The sequence below is a fragment of the Micropterus salmoides genome, unplaced genomic scaffold, assembly GCF_014851395.1.
Source record: "Micropterus salmoides isolate LMB-PRFRI ecotype aquatic unplaced genomic scaffold, ASM1485139v1 Ms_hic_scaffold_15, whole genome shotgun sequence".
Lineage (NCBI taxonomy): Eukaryota > Metazoa > Chordata > Actinopteri > Centrarchiformes > Centrarchidae > Micropterus > Micropterus salmoides.
The window spans coordinates 30015278-30032732 of NW_024040596.1; the positions used below are offsets into that span (position 1 = coordinate 30015278).

General features: G+C 40.5%; 2 protein-coding genes across 3 annotated transcripts in view; both read left to right on the plus strand.

Moving 5' to 3' along the window:
* LOC119903432 (solute carrier family 35 member F5-like) overlaps positions 1–4469 on the plus strand; it is a 17018-nt gene extending 12549 nt beyond the window's left edge. For both annotated transcript variants that reach the window (XM_038719579.1, XM_038719580.1), the window contains exon 16: positions 2545–4469. The gene's annotated coding sequence lies outside the window, so the exon portion shown is untranslated. The remainder of the gene's footprint in view (positions 1–2544) is intronic.
* Positions 4470–6675: 2206 nt separating this feature from the next.
* Positions 6676–17455, plus strand: part of LOC119903433 (G-protein coupled receptor 39-like) — a 38290-nt gene continuing 27510 nt past the window's right edge. Inside the window, exon 1 of the mRNA XM_038719581.1 lies at positions 6676–7773. Coding sequence (XP_038575509.1) covers positions 6996–7773 — 778 coding nt within the window. The 5' untranslated portion in view covers positions 6676–6995. The remainder of the gene's footprint in view (positions 7774–17455) is intronic.

Consider the following 17455-nt stretch of genomic DNA (forward strand, 5'->3'; position numbering starts at 1 on the left):
TCTTGGCAAAAATATGAAAAATCCCCTAAAATTTAAAATTTATACTTTACTTCCAACTGGCTTCGGTGTGACAGTGCTGCTGTAAGTAATTCACAAACAGCCAACTTCTATTTTGTTCCGAAGCTTTTATTTTTTCATCTTTGCTTTTGATGCTGATGTGCGTAAAAAATGTTTTTGTTTCAAGTAAAAAAGTAAGTAAAAATGTTTTTGTTTCAAAAAGGCATTGAAATAATTTGTAAAGTGTGACAACTTCTGACGTAAAAAATACAATGCATATGCAAATGATTCTTTTTGAAACACTGTAGATACAGCAAATTAAGCCCTTGGTTGACAAATTTGCTAACATTTTAACTAACTGCATACATTTTTTTTTAATATAAACAAGGGATAAAATGACTATGAACAAAGTGCAGGGAGTCTTTCCTAATGACAAACCCACAAAGAATTGTCACAGACTCTGCTCAGCTTTACAGAACCTTTTAACCCTCTGCTCAGCTGTATTTCAGCTTTTATATTAGCTTTAATAATAACATTTTGGTAGATTTGTGTCCCACACACTAGGATTTTGCAATAGTTGGCTCAGAATGTCTGCTATCTCCCTCCTGTTTTCATTCAGTTGTTTCTATCTGAACATCTGTCAAGCAATTGTCTGACGCCCTCAGTATTTGGACATGATGGAGAGTAAGCAGGACAGGATGATCATCACGTAAATATTTTAGATCAGAGATTGGCCACCCACTCCACAAAGCCTGCATCTCAGTGATGTTGTACATGTCTTCACTATTCAGAGCTTTCATCAAGCTTTTCTCATCTACCTCCCAAACAATCCAGAAAGTAATTGCCAGCAAGACACAGAGAGATTTTGAACTCAGCATGTGAGTTCTAATAGAGGCGTGAAAACAGTGCAATTTAGGACAAACTTGAACCTGTCTGCTGGGTATGTAGTGTCTAATTGAAGAGCAAATGCATGAGCAGGTGTATGTGTGTGCAAGTCTGTGTGTCCACATGCATCAAAGTAAGGCCGCAACCAGCGATTATTTCATTATCGATTCACCTTTTCATTATTATTTTCAGTTAAATGATTAACTGTTTATTCTGTTCAGCGTTAAGAAATACTAAACAACACCCAGATATTGAACGCATAATTATTTTTAAAAGAGAAAAGCAGAAAAAATAAGAATGGAGGAGCTGGACGTGGTTGACATTTTTACTTGATAAATGACTTAAATGGTGAATAGACAGTGCCATTCACTGGGATAGGATATTAGAAATACTGAGGTCCAACTTCCCTCCAAAGACACAAAAATATTATTTGGATTTTTTTTAAATTTCCAAACGTGAAAGTTTAAATACTGTCTCAAATTCCAAGACAAAATGGAGGGCATGATCTAAATGTTCTATGCTTTTTTGCCACTGACATGTGGCTTCTAGAATCATGTAGCCACAGAGTGTATATTAAAGAACAGGCTTCTCGTTTTAAAATGAAAACAAACGCACACAAATGGAGAGACTACTTCTGTAAAAAGCTGAATACCTATTGTTTCAAAAATGATTGTGAATTTCCAGTCATAAATCTGCCTGCTGTCACTGTAAACTGCAAATGTGCCATACTTGAATGCAAAGCATCAGTAACCAAGTGGAGCTATTTTACTCATCACTCTGTTCACAGGTGGTGCGCAGTACGACTGCATATGTAGAAAAAGTTGCCTAAAGCCTTTTGTGTCTTCAGAGGAAGCTGTGCAAAATCTGATAATTGTCTCAAATCGTGTCACTTGAGTCAGCATCTGTTTGGTCTGAAGACTGCAAGTTTGAAATAGGGCAACAATAACAATAATTATCGCAATATAATAGTTTTCTATAACAAACAATATAATAAATATTCAATAAACGTTGATAAATGATTTTATTCACTTGAATCATCTTCATTTTTATCATTATTGTTTTGAATGTTCTACCTCAGACTTGTGAAGTGATCCACTGTTTGGCATCAAGAGTTGACCATGAAGAAACATTTCAACCACAATTAACCATCAGGTTTCTTGAACTGTCATTGAGGAGCAAAAACCAGCCTTTAAACTCGAAAGAACTAACGATTTGATACTTATCATGATAATTATGATATTGAAAGATATTAAACTTTTTATCGCGATATCATTTTTGGCCATATCCTCCAGCCCTAGTTTGGAAAAAAAAATAAAAAATCTGGTGGCATGGAGTTTAAAAGAAGTGACGTTTCCACACTTCCTAATCTCCACTGCAGGCTAGCAGTTCAAGGCTACATTAGCCACCGCTAGCATGTGGTTACTGCAGGCAGCAGGTTTCATCAAGCATAGGGAATGCATGAAATAACAACGACAGTACGTCTGGTTCTTCCTTATTGAGTTTAATTCCTGTTCATTATCAGTTACATGAGTGCAATGCTAAATCGGTGAAGTATTAGTGGAATCACTACATAGAAGTGTGTTCACATACGTGTCCACAATATAGTTAGCATCATTTTTGTCTCAGCCTGTTTTCTCATATTTTTTTTATTTGTCTCCCAAGGTGGCGAATGTGGACACTGAGCTGACAATCTGGAAGCTTTCAGAGACATTGAACTACCCCAGTGCCTCCTATTGAATATATTTATTTTCTACAGTGTTGAGACGAAGCATCCATTTCTACAAAGTCACTTTTATTTTCACATATCAGTCAACACAGGCTGAGATTCTGTTTTTACTTCTTTTTTTATGTTTTCTGTGTAAAAAGAAACAATATGGTGCTCTAAGTGCTGAACATTATCAGTGATATACTATACTGTCATGTGACCAATTGAAACGGTACATGTGAAACTTGATCATAACACTAACGGAAGCGGAGTGACTGTGTGTTTCTTTAAAAATCTGAAATCAGTGGGTTCAGGGTTGACATTGTTCCATACTTCACATCTGTATGTTTGTTTGTAGGCCTCTTGAAGCCTTTGGTGCGTGTGAAGCAGACAGTTTCACAAATGACAGTCTGTCAGATATTTATGTAAAAGCTTTGTTTTTGATTTTCCTGCTTTCCCATAGACACAGATCTCCTCCCCTGATTTGTATTGTTCCTGCAGAATTGTCACTAATTTCAACACCTGGGATTCTTGCTTTTGAAAACACCATGTGACAGACTTCATATATATGAACCAATCTATATGGCTGCATTGTTTTCATGAGCAGCGATGTGGTAGAATCAAAAACACAATGCGGTGATGAGTTACTCAGCCTCGGCTGCTTGGGTAATGACAATTTCCTTTAGGCCGCCAGGTGATACTAACGCTGTTCTGGTAGGATTCAACATTGTAACATATCTCAGCTCTTTTATTTCTCAGTCTTTTGTTGTCTTAATCTTTTTCTTTTTTTTTGTCAAGTAACCCTTTTTAAAGTCGGACATGAAGAAAAATGTAATCAAACTACAGCTGAACAAGAGAGCGTCGTCCTTTATTGCTTTCTTGTCTCCTGCTGCACGCGTGATAGTGTTGGATGATGAAGTCAAACTGTGATATATGACATAATCTTTGGGTTTTTGAATATGAACTGATCGTAAGCCTTCAGCTATAAGCTACAAAACGCCTCGCTGCAATAACGGTTTCCTTTTTTGAAAATGGGTGTAAATACTGTACACAGTGAAACATTATTGATGTTGTAAAATTCAGATGACCACTACAGATTCCTGTTCTGAGATTGTCTATCATTTTATATTTTATGTATCATTGTAAATGATTTCAGCCAGATGAAGATTCTCTTTTACTTGCAACTGAGATTACGTCACATCTGTTGTACATGATCCTTTTTTTGTTTTGTTTTTTTCTTAAGCAAAAAATGACTGCTTCATTTGCTGTGTTTGTGATTTCATGTGATGGAGACTGTCTATCCAGGATGTAAACACTACAGTTGTAGGTGAAGTGTCAGTGTTATTCCACTCATCCTGTGAAACGCTGGCTGTGTGTACATCTTTATGGAGTGTTTTTATTGCACTCACCATTGACTGGATGTTTGAAGTGGAGGAAGTAGTAACCGTCTTGTGAGGGTAAGTGAACGGGTGAGCACTTTAAGTGACAGATATAAACTTGTCTTGTTCATCATTGCACTTGCTGTGTTGCTGTTTCAGTCCCTCCTGCCACAGTTGCAAGTATGAAAGCTTTTTTAGGATGATTAGTTTCCAAGTGGTAAACGTTTCCCTTGTCTGCTTAAAAGCACTTCACTGTTCAAAATCGTTGTTTTGTTTTTTTTCTTTTATCAGTGGTGCTCATGGAATAATGAATTTTTTTTTTTTCTCAGGTTCTTAGTCTTGCTTTACATTCTGGACTTTGTCTTTGTCTTTTAATTGTCATTAATGAAGATGTTATAAGACCTTAAAGAAAAATTGTTGTAATAATAAGTTCCCTTTTTATCAGTCTCAGCTCTTGAATTATCCTTTTATTACACTGCACTATTAAAACACCTCTTTTTAAATGTCTGTGTTAAATGGCATGTTTCTACAGGATCATATTTCTTCTGAAGAGACACAGCAAATGTTAAGAAGTGTCGAGCAGCTGCATTTCTACTTTGCCTGTATTTTGCTTTTCTTTCCTGATCATATAGTTGTGAAAAAGTCTGTTGTGCAGACTCACACTAGGTGCTAGCACCGCCATCACATCAGCGCAGAATTGGCTCTGAGAGTAAAGTCTAGCTGGGGGGATTATTAAACCATGATGCAGCTGTGACTGTTTTTTGGGATATAAGTTAGAATTCAGACTCTCCTACAAATAAAATAAACAACTTTACCAGGAAAAATGTCCACATAGAGAAGAGATGCTGTCCAGTTACAGATTGTGCTGAAAGAAGCAGAGCCAGATTCACCTCGTCAGGGCCAGTCATCTGTCACAAAGTCACAAAAAGTTCTCTTTCATAATGGATGAAAACATTTCTCAGTTTGCTAAAGATGCTTTTATAATCCTTTCAGTGTATTGCGCTGCATGATCGCTATGCTTTCAGATAACAGAGGCCACCATTGGTGCTGCTGAGTGCATGTCTTGCAACCGCGTTCATTTAAGACACAGACTAGTTGCACTCACATAAAGCAGTGGACATTTTAGGTCTTGGAGAGTATAGAATATATTTTCCTGATGCAATTCAAAGAGTGTGTCCCTTTTTATCTTCTTAGTGTCAAGTGGCGACTCAAGAGAACAAAGCATCTTCCTCGACATCCTTTAATTTCCTTTTTCTTTTCACACTGTTGAAATACAACAACTATATAGGCTGTAAGTTGTACTTATCTCCACCAGGTTTTGATATAGAAATTTGCCGTTAAGCTTTTCTCATGTTTGTCGTCCATTTTGATTTGGCTTATTTCTTTTTACATCTAACAGCTGTGAATGATTTCTAGCAAACAGTACAATACTGCCCGTGATGTGTTTATCTCAAAGTCACAAAGGCAATTCACGCAATCTCCTACACACCAGCACCTCATTATTGAGATATGAGAAATGGATTGTCAAGCTGTATGTAATTACACACAGACATGCGAACACAACAGCAGATAATGCCAATGAGATCTGAGACAAATTAAGAGCCTTCACTATCATAATGACCAATCAACCTTGATTTTACTTTTGACACTGAACATCTGGCTGACAATGTGATGCCATGCGGAGCGCGAGCAGAGAGAGGGCACTTAACGCTTTAATCTAATCAAGCTCAACAACATTTCAGCTTTGTCTGTAAAAGCCAGGCAACACTGGAGAGCCAGCCAGAGACAGCTAGATTTTGAGATGATCCAGCCGAAAGAAATGCCACCCACTCCCTCCAAAGCCACTCCCCCAAAACACATTTACAAGCAGTGTGGTGTGCAGGTAGGCCCGCCAATCATGTGCTTAGTACAGGCACCGGTTGCTTTTCATTCTTGTGTAGTATTTGATTGCTGTTAGTGTTTTTTTGTAAGGATTTCAAATGGGCGCTTTAAGGGTTGATGCAGCCAGGGCTCTGCTCAGTGTTTCAAGTGCAAAATCACCAACAATCATTCACTGGATTTGAGATGCAGGAAAAGCTCATAAGAGTAGCCTATCATTTTATCAACCACTCAAATAATACCACCCAATCATAATTCTGTTTCTGTATTGCATTTTCTCCACATGAGCATTTTATAGGTGATAAGAACTGGTGTGGAAAATGTGTTCCCTCTCCCACACAGTCTGGCTTATTTCAGCCGGGTTCCTTTTTGAACTTGTCCACTTCCCTACACTTTTGACTTCTGTGCCTTCCTAAATAGGCTATTCTCTTATGTCTTCATTACTTGAGTGCACGTTCTCAGCCATGTTTAAGGCGACTGTGACTTTTTCTTTGCATGTCACTCTCAGGTTCAGCTTCACCTTTAGGATCTCCTTACAAAACTACTAGATTGTTTCCAAGTTGTACGGTATGTCTAATCTCAACTTGGAGGAAAACCAAGTGTTTCTGTGACAGGGAGGCACATTAGCACTGATAAGAAATGAAAGCCGGCCTCACCACTGACACTGCCTGTTGTAGTGTAATGTTTAACTGCCCTGCCCTGCCCTCAGATGGGAGGAGGAAATTTGGGTATGTTGAACACTCACAGACAAACACTCAGCTCTGGACTAGAAGCTGTTAAGACTCACGGGGATTCAAGTTGATCATCAGCAATGGGAGGAGAAGGACCAGGCTTGGAGCCACACACTGGATTTTGGGGGTAAGACACTGAACATTGAGAAGATAGTAAAAAGTAGCCGGCGGTGGATTCTTTGTATTTTCTGCTGTGGAGTGTCCTGAAATGATACACCTACGGTGATATGAAGTTTTTCCGCCCCCTCCCTGCTTGAAGAAATAATTCCAGACAAAGAAAAGGCTTGAGGGTAAAGTGCTCTCTTGGGAAACTGCTCGCTCCTGGATCTCGGCTCTAATCACCGGGAGGGCGCCCAGCAGAACTAATAGCTACAAGAAAAAATCAATACCTGGTAAACCTGAGCTCACCACTCCCTCACCATGAATCAGGAAATAGCAGATAAGAAAAACTGGAGGGAGCTTGAACCCAACTTGCCCACCAAAATCTTCCTGACAGTATTTTACAGCCTGATCCTGGTGACGGGCATTTTGGGTAATTCAATCACAATCAGAGTGACCCAGGTGCTGAAGCGTAACGGCTACCTGCAGAAGAACGTCACCGACCATATGGTTAGCCTGGCGTGCTCGGACCTGTTGGTGCTGCTCATCGGCATGCCGGTGGAGCTCTACAGCGCCATCTGGTTCCCGTTCTCGTCCATCTCTGGCAACGCGTCCTGTAAAATCTACAACTTTCTGTTCGAGGCTTGCAGCTATGCTACCATCCTCAACGTCGCCACGCTGAGCTTTGAGCGCTACGTGGCCATCTGCCACCCGTTCCGCTTCAAAGCCTTTGGGGAAAGACGCACCATGGCCCTCATCACCATCTCCTGGGTGGTGTCCCTGCTCGTGGCCCTGCCGCTGCTGATTGCCACGGGGACGCAGGGACACATTCCCATCGCAAGAAGCACACCCGTCCAGAACCTGACTTTCTGTACCAATCTGAGGGAGCGCTGGACGATGTACAGGGTGAGCATCTTCATCGCTTTCATCGTCTACATGGTGGTGTTGATCTGGGTGGCCTTCATGTGCCGGGCCATGGTCGTCGTCCTTAAGAAGCATTTAGGAACCACGGATGGCGCCACCAATGGGACCCAAAGAGACGCCAGGCACGAAAGTTCAAAGGTCAGGACAGCCAGGAAGCAGACCATCATTTTTCTTGGTAGGTTGTTTGTTTAATATCAAAAAATATATATCAAAGAGCTCCCGGTGTGTCTGTTTAGAGTGAGTGTGTGTGTGTGTGTGTGTGTGTGTGTGTGTGTGTGTGTGTGTGTGTATACTTTTAAGTTTTCATACCCTTTTGGAATTTCTACATAAAAGAGTGAAAAGTGGTAACATAAATGTGTTCTTTGGGGGCCAGTTGACCTGTGTGATGTTCTATCACCACCGCTGCTGGGGATGTTCAGACATGTCAGACAGCATCTGTTTACCACCAGCAGTTAAGACACCTTGACTCTGAGCCATGCATGGAAGTGAGAAAGACAAGTTCAGGCTAATGTTATGACCTTTCGAGTGATTGATATCCCACACTAACGCACACATACACACACGCTGCTTTTGTTTAGGGTGTGTTCTTGAACTGACAGAAACACTGCAGATAAAACCATCTTGAGATGCTAACTATTGCTTGTTTATGTTTATTTGCACGATGTTTCAAACTTGAAGATTGCTGTCTACCTTGAGACGTGTCTTTCCGTGCTGTCCAGTCATCATTTGGTGAGACAGGATTAAAGTTGCTGAATATAGGCTATGACACAAGTTTTGTTAAGGTAGCCGCTATTTACAATATCCAAGGGCTCAATGGCCATATTTTAACTCAGAAAATGACTCCCACAAAACGTATCCCCCCAAAAAATACTGAACAAAAATACTAATGGAAGACCTCAGAGAGGAGGACTCTCCTTCCAGGCAGCCAGGTGTGCAGTGGGTGCTAACAATGCCAACAGAATTTCCAGAATAAATGCAATGTGAGCACTGGGGTGGACATCCTGAGGACATCTGCGCCGTCTTGGTCCAATGGACATCAGCTAGCACTGGAAACGGAGTTCAGAGATGTTAACGGATGCTGGTATGCCCCACTGCAGACAGGCTGATATGAAAAGAAATAGGAGACACACCAATACAGAAACTCCCAATGTCCTTTGGTTATACAGCAGACCGTCACAGAGAATGACCACATGAATACGTCGTACACTGACAAGAAGCAGGACACAGGAACTGATTTCCACTGGAGAGGAAAGCTGTTAAAGATAAACTCACTGTTATATCTGGGGAAATGTATATTAGTCAGTTTCTTAGTAAAGGATACAGAAAGGAATACATTTTCCTGTTTCTAAAACAATATGCTCCATATAATGTGAAAGGTGTGTCTTTTAGTGACAAACACACAGAACAGAATTATCACCCAGCTCTGCAGCCCCCCTCAGCTCTATGGAGAGTTTTAGTGTCTTTCAGCTTTCAGAGTGTTGCTCTCAACAGCCTTGTTTTCAGCAGCAGCAGGTAGCGGTTGTCAATGAAATATCTCTGGTGAACTCACTGCACGCTACCTGCCCAGCACCAAACAACAAACACACAAATCACATTCACCATAACAACTTTATACAACTTTATACTGCTGCCCCCCAAGTGGCAAAACAAAAATCAGATAATGTTCAAAAAGCATCATTCCAGATTCCTCTACTGTATACGAAGTTTTGAAACATTGTGAGGACAACATTGTAACGGCTGTTACGTCGCTACATAGTGAATGTTAAGTTTTCTTTTATAGGTAGATTTACGGGTGCACAAATCAACTAGAACGCTCTTTTAATTGTTTTTATTTAATTTTAGGGTGTGCCATGTAATATCGTTCACGACGTATAATTCGCAATATCGCTATAATTATTAATATGATTTAAAAAATATTCAGACTTATTGACGTAATGGCGTTACACAGTTACACAATGCAACAGCAAGCAAAGTAACGTGGCTACCGGCTCCATGGAGGAGGAGCTCAACAGCTATTGTGAGATCTAAACCAAAAATTATTTTCATCGTTTTGTACTTTTTTGACCCTGTAATATCATGAGAGTAGTTATCGCCCACCCCTCCTTTCATTTTGTATGTTCAGCACAGTGGAGACAAATGCACAGCCAGTTTTGAAGGACAGTCGAAAAGCCGTCTCTCTAATTGCAGATGGCAAAGCAAGAGCGCATGCTGAGAAATGGCTCTGCTACCTGCAGCTTTGTAATACCTGCCATCTACATTGCAGCTGCTACCTGCAACTGAAGACAAGCCACTATTTTTAAAATGGGTGGGCACATTTGCAAAAGCATCTGGCCTCATTTAGGAGCATGAATAGTGAGGACAGCATAGAATAGCCAGATTGCCTTATTTTTGTACAAAGGGACAAGCCTTCTTGACCAGATGACTGATTTTGATGTTAAATATGATCTCATGAGATCTCATGTGTCCACTTTGGAGACGAGCATTAGTTAGTCCGTTGTGACATATGTTTGAATAAAGTCACCCATGATGTCATGTTGGATCAGTCCGACATTGAGCAAAAACCAGACACTCACAACTACAGCTACATGTTTAGTTGGTGACTAAAACTGAGCTGAAAGAAGAGTAAATATTAGACTTCTTTTTGTAAGGTGCCCAGAAACACAACTCCAGATGAATGCTAAAGTTGCTTCATGTCTGAGCTCAAGTTGTAGCCCGCAGTGTAACTCAATGAATCTGTGCAACATTATACTTATTATACCTGTTTACATCCCCCAAAGCATCGTGGGAACTGTAGTAGGAGAAATGGAGATGATTATCCCACATAGAAGGAGTAAGACACAGGATAATAATAGGAGGGGATTGTATAACATTGTTTTTATATGTCTGGAACACTGACCCTCTCCTCTATCTAAATTGGCGGGGGGATGTTGGGGGGCCAGATGTATCAATTGTATCTGTCTTAAAGTTTGAGAAGCGACCTTAAATGTATCATAGGGACACTAGAACAAAAATAAGACACTAACACTTGACGCTGTTTAGGGATACAATCTCAGATCTCCCTTGTAATCTGATCTAAGGGATGTTGTTCACCATGACAAAATCTATAGCATGCATCCTTTAAACTGTTGAGGGGCAAGCACTGTGACTATAACTAAGCTTAGGTCCTCGGGACAGCCATGTATCAGCCACACTGACAATCACTGAGACAGTTAATCAGCCTTGCAGCATCCCGTAAGGAAAAAAACATGTGATGGATAGATGCTGACTTTCTGCTTGCTCCTTTGCCATTTTTGTTTTAATAAAATACTGACGTGTCAATTCATCTAAATTAACGCAAAATGTATTTTCTTCTTCATATGCAAATGATTTTGTGTACTAAATGAGTGAGCAATACATTCTTTCTACTCTTCCACACCTGTGTTGTTTCCTTGAGTACAGGACCGTGACGCTCTGGTTAGGGTGCTCTGATTCAGTTACCAATCATATGTCCTCAGCAATCTAATTAAGTATTTAGTATTGGACAGTGTGTGAATGAAATTGAGTGTCTGTGCTCTGATGAACTCGGATGGATGGGGAAGGGGGGGTGGAGGTCGGGTCAGGTGCATTACAAGCAATGAATAAAATTGGGTTTCATCCATTAGTCACAATCCCTGCGCAGCTTAATGGGCTGAAACAAACATAATTGTTTCTGTCCCGCTGTATGGATGTAATTTTGAACCTGCTTACACATATTCACATTGACTGGTGTTAACCGATGAGGACGGGGACATGAGGATGAACATGAGGATGATGATGATGACTGTGATGGTCATGAGGAGGAGGAGGGTGGACGGTGATGATTAGCAGGAACAGATTGAGGAACAGAGAGGGGAAAGAAAGATGATGACAGGGGTTATGTTAAAGATGTTCCACATTAGTAGGATGAAGACCTACTGTCGGAAAGTATGTTAAGCTTTGTCCGTTAGTGAGTGAAGCGATAAACTATTTGTTATTTCGCACTAACACCAGCAGCATCAACTACAACACTGATATATAGTAGTTACTTATTCATTTAAAGCTGCCCTAATCAGTATTTTTATACTAACAATGGATGAAATGACTATTTGTAATGTGAAAGGGGTCCCTGGTTGTGACAAACCCGCTGAGAAAGATCACCAGACTCTGCAGTTCCCCTCAGCTCTATGGAAGGTTTTAGCCTCTTTCAGCTCATCGCTTTGGTTTTACAGTCTGCAGCTTTAGGTAGGTAGGTAGGTTTATTGTCACAATATGTTATAAGTAAATAAAGTTATAAGTTTACTGTTTTTGTTCCCTCTTGCTGCTCTAAACAGCCTTTTTACAGCCGAGGCAGGCAGTGGTTTTAATTTGGATCTGTACCAGTGGTTCGGTACTGTTCCTCTGAAGGTGTTCAGGGCTCTGCTTTCTACTTCTTCCATGTAGTTGTTGGTCACAATCAGTGTTGGGCAGTAACACGTTACTAGTAACGCTCTTTTATACAGTAATAATATTACTTTTCCCAGTAACTAAGTAGTGTAACCAATTACTTTTCTAAAACGGTAATATTATTACAAGTTACTAAGGCAAGTAATACTGCTAAGTCGGGAGAGACTGCTTTGTTTGAGGGTGAAAGGCGGTGGTAGGGAAAGCAGTGTTTCCCATAATTGGCCAGTAATTTGGATAATTATCAACACGGACCGCCACATATTGATTTTCCAAATTTTTACTGGGCGTATATAAAATAATTTTTGATTAAGGAGCTGTATTGAGGAGCATATATTCGTGCAGCACCTCCTGGCTCCACAGCACAAACCTGTCCAACGATAGAATACCCTCCCCCCGCTGCCATAAGTAAAGTAATAATATTACTTTTTTAAGGAGTAATAAGTAACTAGTAATATATTACAAATTCTGAGTAACTTGCCCAACACGGATCATAATAGGAAATACTGGTGAGCACACAGAACAGCCTTCCTAAGGTCTGTAGAATCACCCGTTGTTCTGGAAATAGTTGGTGTTAAAGAGGTGGTACCAAAACAGGTTTACATGGTTTATTTTCAATAAAACACCATATTTTCGTCATACTGCACATTGCTGCAGCTCCTCTTTTCACCCTGTGTTGAAGGCTTCATTTTAGCTATGGAGTGATGCATCTTGTCTCTAAATGATCTTTGTTGGGAGTTGAACATGCACAGTTCCTAGTTAAGGTCTACTAGCCAATCAGAAGCAGTGAAGGGCGGGTCAATGAGAAGCCAATAAACACGGCTTCGTTTCAGCTGTACATGTTGCCGACCAACTTGGCAACATGGACTGGAGCGAGAGTTTCAGAGTGCTGAGTTATTAATCTGTAACAAAAGTATCTTTCATCCATAAAGTTTTAACTGAGCTCTGTCTCTACATCACAGGAACAACTTTATGTCCACTGACTGCCTGGAGGGTAGCTAGTGTTTGGAAGGAGAGCAGAGCTGTGTGCTGCAGCTCAGTGTTTTTCCACCAGTATTTTTGAGGGCGTGTCGGAGTAGCTGCTTGGCGAGCGTTATGTGAGGTGCATTTAGCTTTCATCCCTGTGACGTCACAGGGATGAAAGGGAAACGGCTGGACGACAAACGAGCTGTTTTCAGGCAGTTCAGAGCAGAGTTTTCTGTGGGAGATGGGAACTCCCTTTGGGCTGGACTTTGGCCTTTTTCACTTTGCAAACCTGTTACATGCACAAAAAAAGGTATATAACTCAATAAAGGAGAGGGGAAAAGCCAAAAAGCACAATACCACCTCTTTAAGGCAGAGACCCAGTAGTTTACAGATCTGGTCTGGGCTGTAATTCGGGGTGTTGTCTTCTAGCAGTGGTGTCCTTACTGTTTCCACTGCCTCCGTGGTGGGGATGCAAGTGAACAAAGAGGTCACTTCACAGGACACCGTGGTTTCATCTGGGTCAAGTTTCAGTCCTGAAACTTTGTTCACAAAGTCACTGCAGTTTTAGATGTGGTGAGGCGTTTAGCTGACCAAGGGGGCTAGGAGGTTTATGTGTGTTTGGCAATGTTGTAGGTAATTGAATTGATGTTGCTGATAATGGGCCTAAGTGAGGCTCCAACTTTATGTATATTTATGCTCCTCGCTGCTGTTGTAAAACAGTCAGGAGCACTAACGAACCAGGTGGTATCCATCACCTTGATAATGACCCCACAGAGGCTATATGGCTGGGATTCCGTGCAAGAATTGAAAAAGCCTCTAGGAGAAGAGGCTAAACGTCTTTGAGTATCTTCAACCAAGTCCAGTTGATTTTGGCCCACCTCGGATGTGTTTGAGATGTTGTATTTCTTTCTCCAACTATTCCGGTATACTGATATAATTTCAAAAGAGATATAAAATCAGACAATACCGTTTTGATGTTGAGTTAATTAATATGTTTCCGTAAAGTCCTGCCGGCGTTTGCTCATCGCTCTCCCTCACCGCGCAGCCCCGCCCCTCCCCTCCCTCTGCGTCTGCACGCAGCCGTCTACTCTCAAACTCTCAACAACACGGAGGGAGAGACAGTGCTGAAGACCTGGCTTGTAAAAAGATCCATATCCATAAAAAGGTCCATATTGCCCAGCCCTACATTGTGTAAGAGAGTTGACAGTACAGATTTGACGGGGAAAAAAGAGATGAGATGTGAGAAGACATGCAACAAATGTGCATGGCTGTTCTAAAAACTCTACAGTATGTATTTGAAAAAATGTGGTTAAAATGTAAAAATATAAATGATTTTTATTAAAGGAGCTATAGCTTGAAAACAAAAGTTTGGTCCTTTAAATACTGTGAGACAGGGCTGTGGAAATCTGTTTTCCGATAAAGTGCTCAGCAAGAACTTGAATCAGCTGCAAGGTATGAAAAAGGACAACATAGGCAGGGTCTGAAAATCATCACTCATTCACTCCCCTTTATGTAGAGGAGTAGTGAGTGATTTCGGACACAGCCATAGTCAAGTCTAAATATACCATGTGATCCTGTCTGAAGAACACTATTATTTTCCCATGTTCACTTTATTTCTAGTCACACACAGGCAATTCCTGTATACTATCTGGAAATTAATAAGTCTACGCTGCATTTCTCGGAAAAGTAAAAATATTCATATTTCTCTGAGCACAGAGGAAAGTGAAATCAACTGGATCTACTTGCTCCATGTTGTTTGGAAGAAGTAACTTTTGCTGCCATCACATATACAATATTAAAATGTATTAAAGCTGTTTGGCTGTGTTGTTCATTTTAAATTGTGCTTTATTGGAAGGTGCCACCCTTCACTACTACTGCCTGTCAACAGATGTGAGGTGAGGTGGAGTTTTTGTTTGTTTTTATTTTAGTTTTCAGCAGATAATCCTTCTAGCAGTGGTGTCCTTACTGTTTCCACTGCCTCCGTGGTGGGGATGCAAGTGAACAAAGAGGTCACTTCACAGGACACCGTGGTTTCATCTGGGTCAAGTTTCAGTCCTGAAACTTTGTTCACAAAGTCACTGCAGTTTTAGATGTGGTGAGGCGTTTAGCTGACCAAGGGGGCTAGGAGGTTTATGTGTGTTTGGCAATGTTGTAGGTAATTGAATTGATGTTGCTGATAATGGGCCTAAGTGAGGCTCCAACTTTATGTATATTTATGCTCCTCGCTGCTGTTGTAAAACAGTCAGGAGCACTAACGAACCAGGTGGTATCCATCACCTTGATAATGACCCCACAGAGGCTATATGGCTGGGATTCCGTGCAAGAATTGAAAAAGCCTCTAGGAGAAGAGGCTAAACGTCTTTGAGTATCTTCAACCAAGTCCAGTTGATTTTGGCCCACCTCGGATGTGTTTGAGATGTTGTATTTCTTTCTCCAACTATTCCGGTATACTGATATAATTTCAAAAGAGATATAAAATCAGACAATACCGTTTTGATGTTGAGTTAATTAATATGTTTCCGTAAAGTCCTGCCGGCGTTTGCTCATCGCTCTCCCTCACCGCGCAGCCCCGCCCCTCCCCTCCCTCTGCGTCTGCACGCAGCCGTCTACTCTCAAACTCTCAACAACACGGAGGGAGAGACAGTGCTGAAGACCTGGCTTGTAAAAAGATCCATATCCATAAAAAGGTCCATATTGCCCAGCCCTACATTGTGTAAGAGAGTTGACAGTACAGATTTGACGGGGAAAAAAGAGATGAGATGTGAGAAGACATGCAACAAATGTGCATGGCTGTTCTAAAAACTCTACAGTATGTATTTGAAAAAATGTGGTTAAAATGTAAAAATATAAATGATTTTTATTAAAGGAGCTATAGCTTGAAAACAAAAGTTTGGTCCTTTAAATACTGTGAGACAGGGCTGTGGAAATCTGTTTTCCGATAAAGTGCTCAGCAAGAACTTGAATCAGCTGCAAGGTATGAAAAAGGACAACATAGGCAGGGTCTGAAAATCATCACTCATTCACTCCCCTTTATGTAGAGGAGTAGTGAGTGATTTCGGACACAGCCATAGTCAAGTCTAAATATACCATGTGATCCTGTCTGAAGAACACTATTATTTTCCCATGTTCACTTTATTTCTAGTCACACACAGGCAATTCCTGTATACTATCTGGAAATTAATAAGTCTACGCTGCATTTCTCGGAAAAGTAAAAAATATTCATATTTCTCTGAGCACAGAGGAAAGTGAAATCAACTGGATCTACTTGCTCCATGTTGTTTGGAAGAAGTAACTTTTGCTGCCATCACATATACAATATTAAAATGTATTAAAGCTGTTTGGCTGTGTTGTTCATTTTAAATTGTGCTTTATTGGAAGGTGCCACCCTTCACTACTACTGCCTGTCAACAGATGTGAGGTGAGGTGGAGTTTTTGTTTGTTTTTATTTTAGTTTTCAGCAGATAATCCTTTTATTAGGATTAAATTAAGGTAAATGGGCGACTCCCTACTGCATAGAGAAGACTGATGTTTTTTGGCAAAGTAGGAAGTAGAAATCTGAGACTAAAACCCGACGTCCTTGACTGATTTTTAATCAGTAATGTCACTCCTCGGTGTGTGATAGTCATTTATACAAACAGTTTGCTTGTACTTTATCTTAGCAGAAATTGTGTGGGGTGTTCACAGTACGCACTCCATCTCCACACTCCTTCAGTCAAGGTTTATTGCTTTATGTGTAACCAACAGACTAGAATACTGATGTATGTAAATATTGATGAGGACAGATACAGAGTGGGTTATGTGTTTATGGTTGATATACAAGTCATAATGTTCTAATATTTATACCTCCATTGTACCCAAATACAAAAAGTCAGTAAAATAATTCAGTTTTTAGTCGAATAGAACTAATGGAATAAGCAAGCAACCAAGCAATATATTCACACAGTTATTATAATTTTTCAAGAACCACATACTTGTTAGCCAGGCCATATTGTAATCATCTCACCTGCTGCCTTCTCCTCCCAGCCACATTATCATGTCTGTCATAACTACTTTAAAATTCATAACAGCTCAGTCCTCATAAACAACAATACACTGGCAAGTGGACTTCATTGTCTTCATAATGGAATATTACATTTGGCTGAATATTACTAGGGGGGGGGTCATGACACAGTCTGCTGGCATCAATAGTATTCACTCTCTTCTTTATTGACTGTTGGCTTACTCTGCTGTAAGGATTGTAATAGTCTGAATATGAATTGAATTGTTACTGGAGTTGGCAGACAGAAAAGACCTGCTGCACATTGCAGGGTTCCACTCGCTTGAAAACGTTCCTGGTGTAAGCACTCGTGTCAATTATCTCTCAAGCCGCCACGCTCCTGTCACCCCTCCACTTTACCTTGAAATAACTTTTAATCCCGGTTGGGCTCTGCGACTTTGGAGAATAATTAAAATCA